We start from the raw sequence: 19,676 nt of genomic DNA on the forward strand, positions 1-19,676 counted from the left end.
GCTCCTTGAGAAAGATTTCGTCACACACTGACACACAAATTAGATTTCTGTGGTGGCAACGGCAAACCGAGGTCAAAACCTAAACGTGTTTTTATTTGTTGACATTTATCCTACATTGAATTTGGCTAGAGCGTAGGTAAATCACAGCTAGCTATTATAATGTCAAATAATATATTCAAATGAAGTATGTTAACAATGTAATTGTAATTTTCCCGAAAACTCGCATAGCTCCGAAGCTCGGAATTTAAAAAATAGTACAAAAATGCACGTGGCTTAATTATAAAATTCTAACACAAAACGTTAATTAAAATATAAAATGAAAGTCTAAATAATGTTTCATTATTTTTTAATTAATTAAAAAAACAGTATGCCTACATTATACACGTGTATAAAAAGAAAACTAATGAATAATTTTAATGAAATCTAGGCCAAGTAAAATTCTAGGTATGAATATAATGATCCAATGGTAAGTACGGCCCCGAACGCCATTATAGAGAAGTTTTTTATTAATTTTAAGCTGTGAAAGGAAACAAGATTAATGAGAATAATTTGTCATCATAAACAAGGTTACCTATAGACAAATAAAGATGTTTATTATTATTATATTATATTACTTACTAACATCATAAATAACAACTTTTGTACTATGACTCTCTGCAAAACATAATATCGCATGTCTGTAAAACAGTGACTTAACTTACACTCTAATTTTGTAAAATTGACAGAAAATGAGTTAAAAGTTTTGTATTTAAGACTACTAAGCATATTTGATGAGCTCTTTAATGTTATATTATTTTAATACGCATTATCCCCCAGCCCTCTGTCGAGTTGCGGATATCAGCCCGTTGCACCAAGCACCAATTTTTTGTGTAGTTAAGTCTGTGTTTAACCGGAGGTGCGATGTATTTACCAAAAATAAACTTCATGTGTTTTTTTGTACTATCTGATACTCTTATATTCCTACTTTGATTTTTATATTATAACATTTCTATTTTTGTACGAAAGTAAAATGTGATAAGAGTTATGGAACAAAAGTAGTTTTTTATTGTTTATTATATCAAGTAACGGGACGAACAAGTCGTGCGTCTGATGGTAAACTACACGCCTATCCCTAACAGTTGCAGTGCCATGCAATGCTTTAAATCACAAAGATTTGAGAGGTTCTGCCCGTCACCCCTGAGACATAAGTTGACATAATAAATACTGACATTACTGCTTGGCGGCAGAAATAGATTAGGTGGCAGTACTTCCTCGGACGAACTCTTTCACAAGGAACTCTACTGCTACTAAATGTTGTTTATGATGTTAGTAATATAGACCAGCGAGGTTATTGGTATTTTGCAAATAACTCGGTATACTTCTCTGCTGGGCAGTCATTGCAATTTGCGGATCTTAGACGTCATTGATGTGTTACGGGACCGTGTCCAAGTAAACTACACCAACGGCGGTGGTCCAGTGGGAGTATAGCCAACCAGTAATTATTAATACAAAGTCCAACACAAAAACACAAAAAAGTCCTTTGATCCGGCTGAATTCGATCGAAGTATGTGTTCAATCTTTATTAACAATTATAACTAAATAGTGAAGTAATTTCACAAAACTAACCATTGAATAATATCATAGTAGGCAGTAAAACACCATGACATTCAATAAAACTTAATTGTCTTCAATTGTTTCTGGATGTTTCTTCTTTTTCAGTATGTTTGCCACCGTACCTATTTCTGCTGCCAAGCAGTAATGTAACTATTACCTACAGCGTTCCGGGTTTGAAGGTAAGGGTACTAGTAAAACTACAGCCAAATGAGATGTATGTTTCTGGGTCACAGTAGTGTCCTTCAGGTCTTTAAGGTTTAAACCTCTAAGTGACACTGCAAGTGTGGGTAGATGTGTCGCTTACCACCAGGCGCACGAATTCTTTTTCCTGTCATTTGGTACCATAAAAAAAAATTTTAACTTACTGGTGATAAGGATTATTTCGATCCCATGTAACCATGGAATCGATGAAAGCTGGAAAGATGAATGTCAGAAATGCTATAAAGAAATTGCCAACCTGCAGACAAATATAAATATTTTTCAGAAAAATGTAGAGAAAGTTATTAGTTTAATTTCTGGTAGGATCAATTTGCGAAATAAACTTTTGTAAATGGTTTCCGATATGCGTGTTCCGGGTAATGCTACAGAGTTGTCTTCGTCACTCTGTTACTCGTAATTCAGAGAATTTCTAAGTTTTGGGACCAGTTTCTTTACATGGTTGTTTGGGACATTATAAATATTAGACAATATCGCATAAGTTGCTCTGATCCCAAGTAAGAAAGTAAAGCACTTGTGTTATGGTAATCGGAAACAACGACGGTACCATAAACACCCAGACAATATCGAAAAGTTAGTTCTTTTAGTTTATGGTCTCGGGTTCGAACCCCGGGCACTCAGCCGGCGACGAGATGGCGACACCATGAAAGCCTTTGGTGGCCCTTGTAATAAGGTCAAGTCTGCAACATGAAAGTGCGATTTGATGATAAATAAAATGTTCAAATTCAAATATATTGTATTCAACATAGTTTATAGTAGATACATTGAAATACATGGTGATAAACCAAATTACATTGATCCTCTATGTTGCATCTTATGGAATACGAACTAAATAAATAAATGAGTATAATGGACGTAACACTCGTATACAATTTTCAAAATTCTTAGCTAATATTGTGTCTGACATGAGTGCTGGAATTCTATTCATTAGGCCGTCAATATACAAATAAATAAAATGTCAAATGACTTCGATTTAAATTGAGCAAGGCCTATTTGAGCCCAATTAAAAAATAGGTAACTAAAACTTTAGTTTAGGCCCTGCTAAAGCAGGCGCAAAAAGATTACGGTGTAGATTAATTGTAAACTAAATAACTCAGTTCTAAAATAAATAAATAAGTGTTGATTTTTATAATTTTTTTAAACATAGTTAAGTAAAATAATATAAAATAAAATAACTTAATTAAGTATGATTGTTGTGTGGTCGGTCTCTCTCTCTCTCTCTCTCTTTCTCTTTCTCTCTCTCCCTCGCCCACCCTCCCCCTCTCTGTGTGTATGTGTGTGTTTGTTTGCGTGAGCGCGCGCGCGCGCGCGCGCTCACGTGTATGTGTGTGTGTGTGTGTGTGTGTGTGTGTGTGTGTGTGTGTGTGTGTTCGTGTGTGTGTGTGTGTGTGTGTGTGCACGCGCGTATGTGTGTTCATGAATAGACTTGGAATGAACTCCCATTACTCATCTCCGCATAATAAAATATTCATCTATAGTATAGTACTACCGTATAGATTCTATACGGTAACATGTCTCATTAATTAATGTTGTATATACTCACAAAGCTCATAAGAATATTCATATTAGGCAGACCGATGCAAACTAAACATATTATTGTAACTAATGCCGTCCTGTATAATCTCTCGCATCGAGCTCGTTTCCTGAAATACGACATTATTGCAAATTATTTTAATAACATATGAAGTAGTAGAACTTCTAGTAGCAGTTGAAGAGTCCGTCCAGGGACGTACTACCACCTTACCTATTTCTACCGCCAAGTAGTAATGTGATCATTATATTACGTTCCGGCTTTAAAGGGTTAAGGTTGCTGGGGAAATTACAGGCACATGGTCCTCGTCAACTTATATCTCAGGGTGACGGGCGTAATGGTAGTACTCCTCAGATCTTTGCGATTTAAAGCTCTGAGTGGTACTGCAACTGTCATAGATAGGCGTGTCGTTTATTATCAGGTGAATGACTTATTCATCCCGTCACTAGATATTAATAAAAAAAATGTTCCATACGTTGCACTGATCTCAAAGTAAGTTATTAAAGCACTTGTGTTATGGAAATCGGAAACGACGATGGCACCACAAACATATGTAGAGAAAAAATCGTTTTCTACATTGACCCAGCCGGGGATCGAACTCGGGACCTCAGAGATGGCGACACCATGAAAATCGTCGATTAAGCCAATCGACCACCGAGGTCGTTTTAAATTAATACAGGGTGTTAAATATGAGATTTGTGATTAATGTAATCGACTTTAGAATACAGGAAAGTTGACAAGTTCCATCTGCCAGTAGTTCCATCAGCACGCTTACTTTTCAAAACCGGAACGCGGTAATGCTCAGATTACTACTTGATGGCATAAATAGTTATAATGGCAGTATTTCCCTGGACGCACTCTTTCACAAGGAGCTTTGCTATCGCGTTTTTCGATATCTTAATTAATATCAGACATAGGTATTTTTCGAAATTACGTCATTAGTAAGTAGCTCGTTGTACAAAGTAGTGACGTCACAAATTACCGTTTCAAATTTTTGCTCTATATTTCATATTATTTTTTTATTTCTATATTTCACACAAACCATACCTTTTGATTTTTCTTCCCAAATAGCGCCACGCTATTCTGAACGGTACCCAGAAATGAACAGCGTATGTCGCCGTGAACATTATTATAATTAGGAATCGTAAAATTAAGGTTCCTCTGGAACAAATAATAACATCGCTGATTTTTAAGTACCTGGCCATATACAGGCTGATTTTTAAATAACAAGTGTTGTTTTATGTCGGTCTATTTAATCGGCACCGGCGGCGTGGAAAAATCCGGTGGCGACGATGGATTCTTTTGTAGAAGGAAATTTTCGACAATTGAATAAAGCCCTTAAACTTTCTTTAATTAAAACTAATAATAAGCATAAGTCTTTCTTTCCTTTAGCCTATTCTTTTGGGTTTTCAAATTTAGCAATTATTTGAATATTGAGGCGGTCCAAGGCAAAACCAAATAAAGGACGTGTAATTACATATGAACAACAAATCGTCGGTATTGCATAGAAAGGGCGTAAGCGACATTTCGAAAAAATATCAGGGGAGCATGTTTTAGGTTTTAAGGACTGTTTTAAAATATTTCGCTCACTGAGAATGACAGTGACACAATGAAATACGTTTGATTTTGAGTAATAAACAATTAAAGTTCTGAAAATTGCGATAACTGCTATTTCTTACTCAACGATGATTTTTGAAAACCGCTTTCAGCTAAAGTATAATCTCAGTACAGAGTACTAAAAAACCGACCTCAAAAGTACGTGGAATTACGTCTATTTGCTAAGTTTTATTGAAATATCCCCTAGTTCGCCACTATACACGACTTGACACTGGAGATAATAAAAATCGGTTCTCACTACTCTACTCTACTACACTCTCTACTACTAAAGTATATTGAGAGAAAAACGCCTTGAATGGGAGAAATAGCAAAATCAACCATTAAAGTAATTCCTTCTAAATTAAAGTTAGGCGCTATTTATAAAAATGAATCTTCATGCGTGAGCAGCCACCCTTTGGGGTGGATGATTTTCTTCAAAATGAAATGGGACCACTATGGAAGTACCCCCTTTCCAACAAAAAAAGAATCATGAAAATCGGTTCACAAATACCGGAGTTATCGCGTAACATACATACATACAAAAAAGAACATACAGTCGAATTGAGAACCTCCTCCTTTTTAAAGTCGGTTAAAAAGGGAACCTACATCGTTTTAGAAGTACTCTACAAATTTTCACCTATCACAATAAAATAAAAGTATTTTTGAGAATTTCGTTTAGTACCCACTATTTCTCATAATCTTTTCATGTTAATTAACATTTAATATTTTGCAATATCGACACAAAGGATTCATAAAAACAAATTGTGCTAAGAATTTAATTTTAAACTTCGAAAATAACACGATAAATTACTATATAACTTATCCACTAACCAGCGTAATCTAGCTCGGCAATCCTGTACTATATTAGTCTTAATGCAAAACGATATTATCCAAAAAATTATGATATCCTTCACAGAGTTACTAGTAAATAGTTTCACAATTCAGCGATCTCTGTCACTACCAAAAAAAATGGCCAGTATCGCGCAGTCTCCTTTATCACGCTTATATAGCATAACGACATTACGTCATGTAGCAAATTACGTACCTGTAATAAGCCAACGTACGTACACGGGTTTTTAGCATTATAATGTTCGTATTTTGAAATCCAAGATGACGTTAGAAATTTAAAAAGATTGTTTTTTGTACAGTGACCATTCGTTATCATTCGTGGGCGATTTATGCCCTGTTTCAAAATTCTATTTCGGCTTTAACTGAGTATCAGTTTTAAAAGTGAAATTAAAACTGGACGTACCTAAATATTGTAAAACAGTCGTGAAACCCAAAGCAGTGCCGTGTGAAAAATTTTTCGAAATGTCGCTTACGCCCTTTACGAAATATTCTGATTTAACCTTGTATAACGATATAATCAAATCTCTATCATATGCATTTTATGTACTTTTTTGAAGTTATAATTTCAAAGAATATAAATATCAAAATTTTTTGTTATAAAATTTTACATAGTATAATGATTTTTGTGTCAATCGTTTAACGTTCACACTAGATTAGATACTACAAGTTTGCTGCGGAAATTACTGGGACTGCACGAGACTTCTGTAATTAATATGCGAACAAAAACAAAAGGTATAATTTTATTGCAATGTGTAGGTATAATAAACCTTCAGTATAACATTTTTTAGATATAATTAGTGAAATGTTAAAGTAACAGTAACATTGCCAGTATAATTTATTAATTTTTTTTCTTTTTACAAATATTTCAAGCGCCTAAGTGAATAAATTAGCAATTATTTCTATTGCGAACATGACGATTTTGTCCATGGAGATGTTGTTTTTAAAATGGAAGTTAATCAAAAGTTCAAAGGAATATTCTTAACTGTATGGTTATTTCATCGAGCCAAGAAGTAATGTCTTTATTTAATAACACTAATTTTAATGATGCACTACTATTATATTCCACAATATATACATACGTCTCTACAGGCATGTTAGTAGTAATTGGAGTTTTACAGTCCTCTCTCCAGCCCCAGTATCCAAAAAATCCAACAAAACTTGTTAGGATCACCACAATAGTCATACCTGAAAAATGGTAACAGTTTAATGTTTATTTTATAGCGTGTTTACACACGGTCAATTGTCGCCTTCGGGAGATTACTTCCCCTTGCTGAAGAAGACGCAGATGACTTGTAATTTACACCGAGCCGACTCTCTTTGGCAAGCGGATACGACTGACCATGGCGGCGCAGTTGACGCGCTGTTTGCACATAGTCGACTGCTACCTTGCCCAAAGAAGCAGTCGACTATACGCATAGAGAAACAGCGAATCGTTCGAAACAAACTGATCGGGTAGGTAGGTATTTCCGTTACGTTGAAACTTGTTGATTTTGATTTGTTGTATGATACCAAACTTGTTTGGTCGGCCGTCGCTTATCAAATTCAACCGAGTCATTTGAAAAGTGATCACGCTTAGTCGACTTGGTCGACTCAGTGTAAACAACACTGGGTAGATTGCCGGCTTCGATGGGCAAGAGAAGGCTACCTGTCCACCTAGTGTAAAAGTCAAAGCCAAAGTCAAATAAAGTTTATTTCATAAGCAAGTAAATTATACTTGAAATCGTCATATTCATTAAACTCTACTGCTCATTCGTAAGGCAGATTCCCCTGAGAGCAAACGCGCTATTAGCGGAAGCCACAGGCAAAAGTAATTTGGGACTCTAAAGCAATTTGGGATATTAACATTTTTGATATGTTGCACATCAAATGCGGATGTACCACGGTGTATGTGATGGTGCTCGAGGTCACCGGTGTACTATGGTACGATAGAAATGATGGAGTCGTTGGTTGGTAGATGACTGATTGTGTTGTAGCCAGGTAACATATTCATACATGCATTTGATACAAGCGTCTTTGTCGTATGTTACACAATTTCATAATTTCTTTCCATTCATCAAGACGTGCTTGAGTGTCGGAAGAGGGTTTGACATTGGCACGCCTGGTGATTGCTACATGGAATGGTTCTTTATAGTTTTGATGAATTGTTATAAATACCATTGAATCTATCCGTATGTCATTACTTTCAGAAAGGAAAACGTTTGTTGATCATACATACCAAACGAAATATAGAGAATAAACTAACCAACATGAATAACAAAAGGTATGCTTAATGGTCGCTCCATAATGTTTTCAATAGGCATTATTATAGTGATTCCATCTATACTGTACATGAAGACACCAGAGAATCTGAAAAATCCATAGAAACCTTTCCAGCCTGGTACATCGTTGATATTTTTTGCTTGTTTTATGCTGTAATATATGGCTGTGAATGCACAAAGTACTGGAAAAATAACAAAAGATTGTTGGTAATGGACTAAACCACTTTCATGGAGAGCTTACAGTATTACAATAAAGAGAGAAAGAGACAGAGTTAGAGGTACTGATTTACGACCAAATACGGCTGAATGATGATCTCCAACACTGATTTCCTCTATCATCACCATAAACCAACAGGAATCCACTGATGGACATAGAACATAACCAGCTGCTTTTAGTTACCCACACTACATTTACGTAAGACGAGGTATCTAAGCTAGAACACGCCTTCGTCTGCTAGTATTCAACGGCTACTTAGGGTATGCACCAGGTCAATGAGTTTGTTTAGATACTTTTGATACTTTATAAGCGTAACATGCAGCTCTTGTATTTATATCGTAGACGTTGTTGTGTGGAACAAGAATTCACTCATAAGTGGCTTATAAAGGATCTAACGGAGGAAATAAAGACATTCTTAGGTTTTCGCGATTGTTACACATTGGAAATGAAATATTTTTTTTGGTCTAAATCGCGAATTCTTGTTTTTTTTAAAACAAACCAACTTTTCGGGCCGTTATCAGATGCCATGGTCACATCCGGTTATGTTTATTAATAATGCAAAATACTCTACTAATTATAATCATCGCCACTACTTTAATAATACGTATAACTGGTTAATGACTTTACCATCTTAGTCAGCTGTGACCTTGGGACTTGTCAAGGGTGAAAAAACAAATATATGGGATTAAGATCCGAAAAAATAGTTTCAATTTCCTAAATGACTTAAAAATGATTAAACTGTGATAGTAACCAATAAATGCATCTGCTACCAAAGAGAAAGGTGCCAAGTACTTCAAACTCCTGATAAAAGAAATCAGTAGGATTGGTAATAGAACCAGCAAAATGTAGATTCTGATATTCAAAGCCAAATCTGCCATGTATACTGATACCACTTCTAGAGACTGAAATCGTAAAATAATTATTAAGGACGAGTGTTCTGTGAGTGGGAATTTGCAGTGAGTAATCAAAGATATTATTAATAGGAACAGAAGACGTCGATAACGGCTAGTACTAGCGTAGCTGGGTTAGTGAAGCTGATTTCAGAGACGTGGCCAGTCGTGGTGGTAGTAAGCGTGTTAGATTTGTTGTTAGCATATTTTGAAATTAGTTGACACACCTGTTTCAAAGTAGAGGCTATCATAATGTGATACACACAGCATACACTACATAGTTCTATGAACAGGCATGTGTCCACCGCGTATCTGCAAAATATTAATTTATGGTCAGGTTACACTAAAAGTTGCCAAGGGTATTTATTTCGTAGGCATAGAGATTGCGTTAGGGGATTATAATGGATATTTGGTCCCACGCGGTATATGGATTAATTGATCCCCTTGTCAGAAAAAGGGCTCTAAATAAAGTACGTATTAGAGTAAATAATTGAAAATGGCATTGTAGGTCCCGTACCAAGACAGCAAAACCAGATCAATTTATAATATTTGTTTTCAAAATCGATACAACTGGGAATTGAAGCCCGGTTCTCGGCAATGCCATACATATTGATAGATAAATCACAGTCGTCAATAATTGAAATAATTAATTTACTAATTAAAATCTGTACCTAGTTTACAGCAATATTTTCTAAAGTTCAAGCTTCGGAACCTTTCGGAGCTATTCGAGTTTAGCGCAGTTATCGATTGTAGGTCATCAATTTAGCAGTTTACCTGTTTTGTACCTTAATTGTATTACTGCACAAAGAAAATGGTGATGGGGAGGTTACATAGCAAAACCTATGATCGTTGGAGCAGGAAAGTGCTGGAGTGGAGATCCAGGACTGGTACAGCCAACGCTCTAAGACTCCTCTTTGATTTGACCTTGACTGACCTTTTCGTTCTGAGAGCTTTCTTACGCATTCAACAGAAAAGTGTAAATTGAATTAAAAAGTTTTTGAAAAGTCGTTCTCCAATGACGTAAAAGAAGTCAACTTCAACAAAAGTCAACTTCATTTTAGTACTGACTAACAACAGTTAGCCAGTACTAAAGTGAATTTTACAGCTCAAAGGTTAAAGGTTAAGGTTGTGTAACACTTTCTACTCGTACATACTCAGAACCAAATAGACGGTCAGGTATCTTGGGGTATCAACTATACTAGAAACGTCGGCTGCCAGAAGGCTAGATGGATGGACGATATAAGTAAACAGTAAAACCAGGATGCATATAGGATAGTCAAAGATCGGAGACAATGGCTTGCAAATGAGTCATAGTGTCAGCAGTGGGTCACTAAAGACTGTAGAAGAAGACGTTTAGATATAATCTGTTGATTCAGGGGTTACTTCGCGGAAATTAATATTGAATATATAAGCTCTCTTAGAGACGGTTGGCTATATTTCTCGGCCGAGTGTCGAAACACGTGTCGAGTATATTTTTGGGGGTGACAATGTTTGTGATTATACTTGCGCTTGAGTTATTTATTTTATTAATTTTATGCAGAGAGACGGTGGGAAAAACTGCACGAAAACAATATTCAGCACAAGCGCAGCTATTCAGCATGATAATAATCTTCACTGGGTTCGCGGAGTACCAAAGTACTTATATTTTTATTGTTTTACCGGATCAAGGAGTTTCTCAATCTTAATTACATTAGATCCTTTCCGAAAATCTCGAATGACTCCGAAGCTTGGATTAAAAAAAAATAGTACCATAACACATACCTAAAGGCTTTGCTCCATTTTCTGAAACACCGCACCGGCCCATACTTCACAGTTACTTCGACCAGATCAGGATATGACAGTTTTGGTGTACGCAATCTATTATACTGTATGTGTGCTGATTTAGCGAGTGACTGTTGGATAAAATGTTAATTTTATTAGTGTCATTAACTTAATAAGACTAGAAATAAATGTTCTAGAGTGTGACCACGAACTAAATAATTCAGCTAGAGGACGGACCTTGGATTAAAGCTCCTTGACAAAAATTTCGGGTGTTTTCATTTTAATATATAATTTACAAAACTGCCAAGCAATTTTCAATCACCAACGTGGCTAATAGAAAAAATCTAATTCAAAAATGTATTTTATTTTTTCTTAAAATTTAACATACGTATTAAACTTCAAGGTGCACGAAGACATTTTAAAAACTTTCTCGGTGCTTGGAGCAATATTGTTACTAGGTTTCAAGTCACTATGTTATCGATAATTTGGATATTTGTTAGCATTATTCTGAGCCTTATTATTTTGACTAAAGTTTCGGCAAGAAAAAATGTATACTGTTATCTACTTACTAACATGTTATAAGTGGATATAATTGTAATAAAAATCGAAGAAACCAATGAAGTCCAAATTCCTCCGTACATGTAAGCTTCGTGGATACCCAAAAAACCCGCACCCAAACACGTTTTAATAAGGTGCGCTAGTGACTCCCAAATGCTGAAAACAGAAACATGAAGTGTATTGTCTTTCTCTTCCTGTTATTATGGTAGATTGTTGCAGACATCTAATTCCTGGGGATCGTAGTCACTCGGTAGACTTCTTTTCTATACAGTACACTTCTCTTCTTAAAAGCTGACTGCCGCGCTGGTACACGTACAATAATACTACTTTTGTTACATCATTTGTTGCAACATTTGTAATTATTAATGATACAAATATCAAACAAACACAACGCAAAATTCCTTCGATCCGGCTGTACTCGAACTAGAGTCTATTTGCCAAACCGGGGCTACAGCTCTTAGCAATTAAGCTACAGATCGAGTCAGCAGACCTTGCCTGTCCGAACTTGTTTGTGTGCTTGCATTTTTTTGTATTGGGTTAACGGCTTGCCTTGTTTGCTTGCTTGCCGAAGCGCCACCTGTGAGAAACTTATGAAAGTTTTCTTCACTCGGCCAGGTACCTTTACAGCTACCAGTATCTCACAAGAGATGTGGATATAATTAATTGCCGTATTTATTTTATTGAATATCATTATGGTTTACTGCCATGACACTCATTGTTCATGAAAATACTTATGTTCTTTAAGTTATTTTAACTGCCGGCTTGGCCATTTTTACCATGCAGGACTGCCATGTAGAAGTTCCGGGTACTATTCCCGGGCCGGGAGAAATATTTGAATAGCCTACATTTATTTCGTGAGTTTAGGTGTAATTTGTGGTGTCTGTGTCCATGGCACCTGCGATACAGGGTTTCCCTAGTGTGTGGCTGTGAGTGTTGTTGTTGTTATTATTTACTTACCGAGTAGGATACAAGATATGTCGCTCAGCGACAAAATCATAATGCATAGGTTCTGCACCAGGGTATACGTCCAGTGAAGTTGCATTTTGATACAGTTGATTCAAACGATCCAACTCAATTCCAAACTCTTCCTCACTCTGGTGAAATATAAAATTTGTTTCTATTATATTATATCCGACTTCAGACTTGTAATCATTACAAGCAACATAATATTATTTACTTTTTTTAATGATATCAACAAGCGGCCTACCCACCTATAACGATTGGAGCACATAAAGCATTAAATCGCAAACACCTGAGGGGCACTACCATTGCGTCGGCCACCTTGAGAAACAAAGTTGGTAAGTCTCACGTGTCTGTAATTTCACCCTTACCTTCAAAACCGGAACACAGTAATGCTCACATTACTGCCTGGTGGTAGAAATAGTCGGTAAACAAAAACATACTGAACAAGAATAACATTCAGAAATAAATGAAGACAAGACAAAAGAAAAGCAATACTGCAATATTTTAGTAGCATCTACTGCTTCTTCTGAAAGAGTTCATCCAGGGAAGTAGGTACTGCCACTTTACCCATTTCAACCGCCAAGCAGTAATGTAAGTATTACTGTATTCCGGTTTCGAAGGGTAAGGATACTGGTGAAATTACAGACATTTGGGATTTGTCAACTTATGTCTCTTGGCGTCTGGCGCAGTGGCAGTACCCCTCAAATCTTTGTGATTTAAAGCTCTGAGTGATACTGCAATTGTTATAGACAAGAGTGTTTCTCACCACCAGGCGCACAACTTGTTGGTCCCTTCACTTAGTATTATAAAAAAAGCCATGGCAGGCATTCTCGCAATCAAATCGATAGGGCCGTACCCATGCACTTTTCTGTGTATGTTATTTCTCTTCTTCTTTCGGTTTTCTTTTACTTTAAATAGTTTTGTTGGCAAACCATGGCAGAGTGCAAAGATTGATAATAATAATCGCGTATGTCAGTATTTCATTTCATACCTTTGGTATAACAAAGCCACATGTGATACGTCAAAAATCTCATTAAAAATCATAAAAATAATTCACTGGTACCTTTATCCCCTTCAAAGATGGAATATATACATAGTAATGCGGTGAGCATCAGTGCATGGCAAAGTCATATAAGTCAAATAATCATTTATTGCATAGGTAAAATTTTTACACTCCAAAACGTAATTTTTTTAAGTTACTGCTCGTTCACGCTGAGCTTCATGAGAAGAACGAGCTAGAAAATCTAGGGATTGCTCTATTCAAATAGACATAAATAATATGGAAAACACTTTGAATCATGATTGTGTGGAATCTACACTCATGTTGTCTTTCCATACATCTTTATCTAACGCATGCTCTTCAATTTTGTAATATAACTTTTCAATTAAAATACTTTGTAAGTGTAAGTTTTGAACTTAGGAAATGGTGATCTTAATAATATACTCCGGAATATTATTGTAAAAACGTAAACAGTTTCCATAAAAGAATCGTTTACCTTAGTTAAACGAAATCGTGGCACCATGAGTTTGAACTTAGTTCTAAGGTTAATATTATGGATATCTTATGTTTTATTGAAATTATGTATATTTTTACGAGTATACAAAATATTTGACTAAATGTCTCATTAAACTTTTCGCTGAGATAGTCTGGCTACAGAAATAGGTATGGCGGCAGTACTTTTCAAGACAGTCACAAAAAGCTTGCTTTTACTATATTAGGGTATATTATACGTATTATAGTTGGGTAATACGGTAAATCTCTGCTTGCTAATATCTTCAAGTACCTATAACGTGTATAAAATTTAGACCCCGGTTCACGTTTGCGTTCTATTTGAAGGGTCAATGTTGCCATAGGATAGTTTGGCTGTAACAATGCTTCTGTAGCCTCTTTGCGCAGTATCGTTTGATGTATTGTGAAATAAACTTACATCTTTCGAAAGATACGAAGAAGAGTCGCTGAATCGGTCATTTTCCTTTTTCTTCTGAAATAAAATAATATATTTATTTACGCTCACTATTTAAGATTGATTTTTGACTGAGCGAAGCCGGATATTAGCAAGTTGACCTAGAACATATTAAGGGACTGTTAGATATCGCAAAAAATTGGATTAATTGGTGAAAAAAAATATCTTTCCCTACTAAAGCAGTTGCATGTTATGTTTGTAGCCCAATTCCAAGATTTTCTTTCCGATTTCATTATATTTGCAATACCAAATCATCCCTTCAACAAACTATTGTGTAAGGGTCGACGAGTGGCCTTTATTTAATATGTTTATTCGTAATTTTGAATTTAAGAAGTAAATATCGAGTTCTTGGAAATAAAAGTCAGCCAAGACGTAAACGGGCCCGAAACGTTGGTTTTAAATCCCACAGTAAACTTTGCCAATGTAGTGTATTTTCCATTCCATATTGTTAGCAAAGCAAAAAAATTCCATATTTATTTTGTTATATACACCACAAGGTACAAATTGAATTTGTATTAATGAACCATACACACGCTAGTTAGCTACTCGTCTACGCCGTACATGCTGGACCAACTTATTTGCAGTTACGTTCTGGTGCTAGCTTTTTACTTATTTCAAGCCCTGCGTTGTTAGCTAATGATACAAAAATGATGATTATAGATAACTATATGATACAAAAATTATATGGCTATATGATACAAAAAATAGAAGTTTATTTTACGTTTTTCAGCGTTATAGCTTTTTATTGCTATAATATTATAAGATTGTTTGTTTATTAATGGATGAACTCCAGAACGTTTTATTGATTTTTGGGTTTTCAATGTGGTTACGTGAGTGACATAATATCATAGACAAAGTATTGCTTCCACATCGCAGGCAAATTCCTCTGTATAGATTTAAAACAGAAATTGTCAAAAGAGTTTCTTACATGGATTTTGTGTTTTTAACATCGTTTAAAACCTTAAACTATACCTTTATTTTTTCCATCCTCTAAGTTTAAAATCCTCTTTTTTACATTAAGAGATAGAACTCACGAAGCGGTTTTGACCCGCGCCCGCTGCGGTTGCGGAACAGCTGTTTTATTTCAACACTCACAATACGGCAGGTTTGTACGGTCACGTAGCCGCCGCGGTTGCGGAACGGCCCGCAAACTTGGCGGGAGAGGATCGCAAGGCGCGTGGTTATTTACGATCGACTGAGATCGTCAGTTAAGTCTCTCATCTTTTAATACTTCATCGAAGAAGAAGAAGGCCTAAAAGATTCTGGGTGCATCCTCTGATTCAGGAAAGAATTCGTTACGGATTATTCGTTGTTCTTATTAACGAGTTGAAAAGACATGAAGACAAATTCTTTAATTTTTTTCGGATGTCCGTATCTGCTTATTCAGAATTTTTAAGAAAAATGGTAACTGGTGGGAAATTAATTGATCGACTTCAACATCCATAACTTGAGAAATTGACACGCGCTGCCAAATCGAAAATCAATCACAAAATGGCGTGGGAAGGAAAGATCCAAACCGTGCGCGTGTAACGCGTCGCCCGTGAAGCGACCGCAGAGTGCGCGGGCGACACCCGCCAAACGCGCAGGTGGCGGGGCCCGCGCGGCTTGCGGCCTCCGCGAGCAACCGTCTCCACTGCGGGCGTTAAACGCGTCGTGAAATGTGCTACTAAATTTTGCATACTTTTTACATTCTTCGGAGGCCGCGCTCCCGCAACCGCGGCGGACGTGGGTGAAAACCGCTCCATGAGTTCTTAGTTCACAGTTCGTCTAATATGACCATAGACTATTACATAGAACATCCGGGCACAAATCTCCTCCAAACAATTTTAAATTTGGGATCGTCAAGTGTACACCTTAAACAAGTAATTATTATTGTACTTAGTCGCTACTTACACTTGGATTCATTTTAATCAATTGAGTGCATTAATGTTAAAACAAAAAATTTTAGATAACCGTCACGTTGGTGGTGCCGAAGTTGATAATCACACACAAAAATAAATAAATTAAAAAAACAATACTTTCATTCTTCCCATTGAATTAAAAAAATATATACAATTAAATTAATCATTGATGTATTTATTTCATAAATAATTTAACAAATATACTTCTAAAGGTAAAAAAGCAAAGCTAAGCTACCTTGAATATTACGTCATTGTCAAAATTATCAAATGACATTTCGGTTTTAAATATTATATTTAAATTCCGTCCAACCCTTAGACTATGGACTTTATTTTTTTCATCCTCTTGGAGAGGATGGAAAATATTGGTTTCCATAGTCTTAGCATATGCATGACATATGCATGCCTCTGAAGCTTAGACGATGGAAAAAAGTACAAATTACAAATTACATTCCATGACATAAAATTTTCCCCGTTTTAGAAACATGTAAGTCAAAACACTCTGTAAGTGGCTAAAACGCTCACCGCGAAAAGCCAAGAGACATAAGAAAAAACAAGTTTCGCAATTATTGACATACAACATTTGACATAGACAAAAAATGCAATGAATAAATAATAAAATAACTTTACTTTTTTAACTTTACTCTTACTTTTTTTTTTTCGTTTTTTTTCTTTCAACTGTGACATTGGCAAAATCATCAGTTCTCATATTGATGGAGCCATAAAAATAAAAAGTGAAGTGAACTTTACTTTAGACTTCTAAAGTGGTCCATACAAAAGTGTTAGTAAAATAAAATTAAAATCGTAAGGAACTAAGTGTTAGTACACAATAAGTGAAAAAATAAAAATATATAATCAGAAACATTAACATTAAAACATTCATATTGAAACATGTTGCATGCAGTGACGCCACCGGGCCAACATTGGGCTGTCCCAGCGGCTCGCAAACACGCCAGCCCCAACCGTAGTCTTGAGACTACGGTTGGGGCTGGCGGGTAACCGTGCTTCCAACCAGGCATACCTCTTTCTCATCACGGCTGTGAAACCGTCAGTCCTCGCCTCGGCGAACATGACGGACGCGCTGCACCGCCGCGGCAGCTCCAACAACACCCGGAACGCGTTGTTGTATTGCGCACCCACAGCACGAGCAAAAGGAGACACAAAAAGCTTTGAACAAACAATTTTCACATCCCTTGAACACCCCGCGAACCTGTGGGCTAACATGTTGCATCGGACAGCCGCTCCCGCTCTAGTCTACAATAATGTAGACATAGAGCGGGAGCGGAGGTCGTATATATAGTACATAATGTATAGACCTTAGCGATAAGCATTTAGTTTTGAACGTAGCATAACTTGGATATTGATATTTAATTTGAAGTCTCGTTTACACTTGACATGATTCTCCAACGAGGAGACAAATTTTCTGACAAGTTTGTAGTTGAGAGTCAAGTTCAAGTTAAGGAAGATTTAAGGTGGATTTACAATGCACAAATTCAGGCAATATATTGGTCTATTCCCACTAGTTCAGTTGACTGAACTATTGTCGTTACCAAATAAGAGGCCAAATTTGACACTTGTCATCGTGTCGCGAATAGTAATGTGGACTAATCATATCGCTAATCAGATTATTCGATTTTCACGAGAAATCGATTCAAATTTTTAAGAATTTGTGGTTGTTTAGATTATTTTTCGGTTCATTGTTGTTCAGGGGCCTAAAAGGCCGAATAGTATAATTCTGTTAAAAGCAATTCATGTACAGAATTCCTTACAATTTTGTAGCAATTCCTCTTATTGTCATAAAATTGTCCCACATTCCGATGAATTGTATCCAATTCTTTAATTTTGATTTAAAATATTCATAAGTGGTTTATTACGAGAATTTAGTGTAAATAAGTATGTTCATCGATAAAACAACTACATAAAAAGATTAAATTACTAAAAAACCAAGGATGTCATAAATTTTCAATTATTTGGCTGGCAATTAGTTATCAAAGTCAACAGCAAACAACCTCAAATAATGTTCATTATTTTATCTAATATTTTTTTCGAGAAATCGAAGTAACTTGGTGAAATTCGGCGATTAATTGCTTAAAACACTATTATTTAAAAAAATAGCTTGAGGACGTAACTGTTTCGGGATAAATGTATGTTTTTTTTTTAAACTCAATTATGCTACTAATTGTTTGTCTACTGTTTCGTTGATCGCATTCAAAGTTACATACTATCGCCTTCTTTAGCTGTCAAGTTTGGCCTCTTATTTCGGGACGACTATATTGAGATATTTTCTCGTTTGTTCAGTTGACTGAACTAGCGAGACTCTTTTTCCCATTTGTTCAGTTAACTGAACAGATGAAAGAAGCAAACAAGATAGAAATTCTTTATAGTTCTATCAACTAATTGAATTGCACAACAGAACTAGTATAGAGAGAGGATGGCCAACTGAACTAGTGGGAATAGAGGAAATAAAAAATCTCTACTAAACCAGGGTCAAAAGCTTGTTTTATTTTCAACTGAACAAACGAGAAACAAATCTCATTAGTTCAGGTAACGGAACTGGATAACTGAACTAGTGAGTAATATATTGCCGCAAGTTATCGCGTTGCGCAATATGACATTGAGTTGACCAATCAGGAGCTGCGACGACAGCTACATGTCCGGCAGCCGAACAATTGGGGTAGTTTCACCTTATCTTAATTTTCACAAGCTCAGTCTAACTAGCCTGACGGCGACACGTGTTTGATTTGTACGTTGTTTTTAATATTATATCTAAGGGGATAGCGAAACGACAAATACTGAAAACCGCTCATTAACTTCACGATGGCATTTAAGATCGCAACGCTCTCGCGGTATACCGTCAGGAAAAAGAAATGTGTCTCTTGTAAGGAATATTTTCCAAGGGTTTCTTAGGAAAATAATTGTGATTATTATTACTAAGGTCAGTATAATATTTTCTTCTGTAGGAAAAGACGGTTGAACATCGAACTTCAATATTTTTTTATAAAATAACAATTTTCGGGGCCGGCGCAAGATTCATCCAGCGTTTACCACACGTAGGTACAGCTCCGTCGTGGCCAGGGAACATACCGGCCCCCCGAGGCCATGTTTCCCTCGGGGAATCTCCGACAGCGATGAGCACGGGGTCTCCGATCTTTATATTAACATTGGACCCCTAATATTCCCTTTGCGCTAATATTCCCTGACCCAACTCCGCCAAAAGTGGTCTGATAATCTCACGGCTCTGCGCCATTCACTTTTGCTGCATAAGTCAGAGTCCGAGCCTGACTGGTAAAGGACGAGCGGAGCAGTATGTGCATTGGCGTTAGCGCCATCGGGTTAGCAGGATCAGACGAGATATGTGAGAGTGGGCGCGCGTTCACTATTG

At 36.3% G+C, this 19,676-nt stretch overlaps 1 protein-coding gene across 4 annotated transcripts; it reads right to left on the reverse strand.

Annotated features, from left to right (window-relative positions):
• Window positions 1–357: 357 nt before the first annotated feature.
• On the reverse strand, window positions 358–16,367 carry LOC113233659 (proton-coupled amino acid transporter-like protein pathetic). Of its 4 annotated transcripts, none has more exons than XM_026468831.1 (13): window positions 16,290–16,367; window positions 14,361–14,411; window positions 12,427–12,563; window positions 11,481–11,625; window positions 10,912–11,042; window positions 9,378–9,462; window positions 9,012–9,162; window positions 8,028–8,225; window positions 6,865–6,970; window positions 4,388–4,501; window positions 3,353–3,452; window positions 1,959–2,050; window positions 358–517 (listed from the first exon to the last, which is right to left on the reverse strand). In XM_026468831.1, the coding sequence occupies exons 1-13, from the start codon at window positions 16,299–16,301 to the stop codon at window positions 424–426; spliced, it is 1,416 nt and encodes a 471-aa protein (XP_026324616.1). In that variant the 5' UTR covers window positions 16,302–16,367; the 3' UTR covers window positions 358–423. The 4 variants fall into 4 exon arrangements, with proteins under 4 accessions (XP_026324616.1, XP_026324615.1, XP_026324617.1 ...); XM_026468830.1 differs by having other exon boundaries at window positions 14,361–14,414; XM_026468832.1 differs by lacking the exon at window positions 16,290–16,367 and adding an exon at window positions 16,078–16,119 and having other exon boundaries at window positions 359–517; window positions 14,361–14,414.
• Between the last annotated feature and the right edge of the window lie 3,309 nt (window positions 16,368–19,676).

The sequence above is a fragment of the Hyposmocoma kahamanoa genome, unplaced genomic scaffold, assembly GCF_003589595.1.
Source record: "Hyposmocoma kahamanoa isolate Upper Pololo Valley unplaced genomic scaffold, ASM358959v1 79, whole genome shotgun sequence".
NCBI lineage: Eukaryota > Metazoa > Arthropoda > Insecta > Lepidoptera > Cosmopterigidae > Hyposmocoma > Hyposmocoma kahamanoa.

What these genes read in the sequence shown, in the direction of transcription:
- LOC113233659 (XM_026468830.1), bottom strand. An exon ending in TAGCCTCTACTTTGAAACAG is followed by an intron (nt 9,163 to 9,377) that starts GTGTGTCAACTA and finishes TTACGATTTCAG; the next exon opens with TCTCTAGAAGTGGTATCAGT. An exon ending in CGAAATAATCCTTATCACCA is followed by an intron (nt 518 to 1,958) that starts GTAAGTTAAAAT and finishes TTCCTTTCACAG; the next exon opens with CTTAAAATTAATAAAAAACT.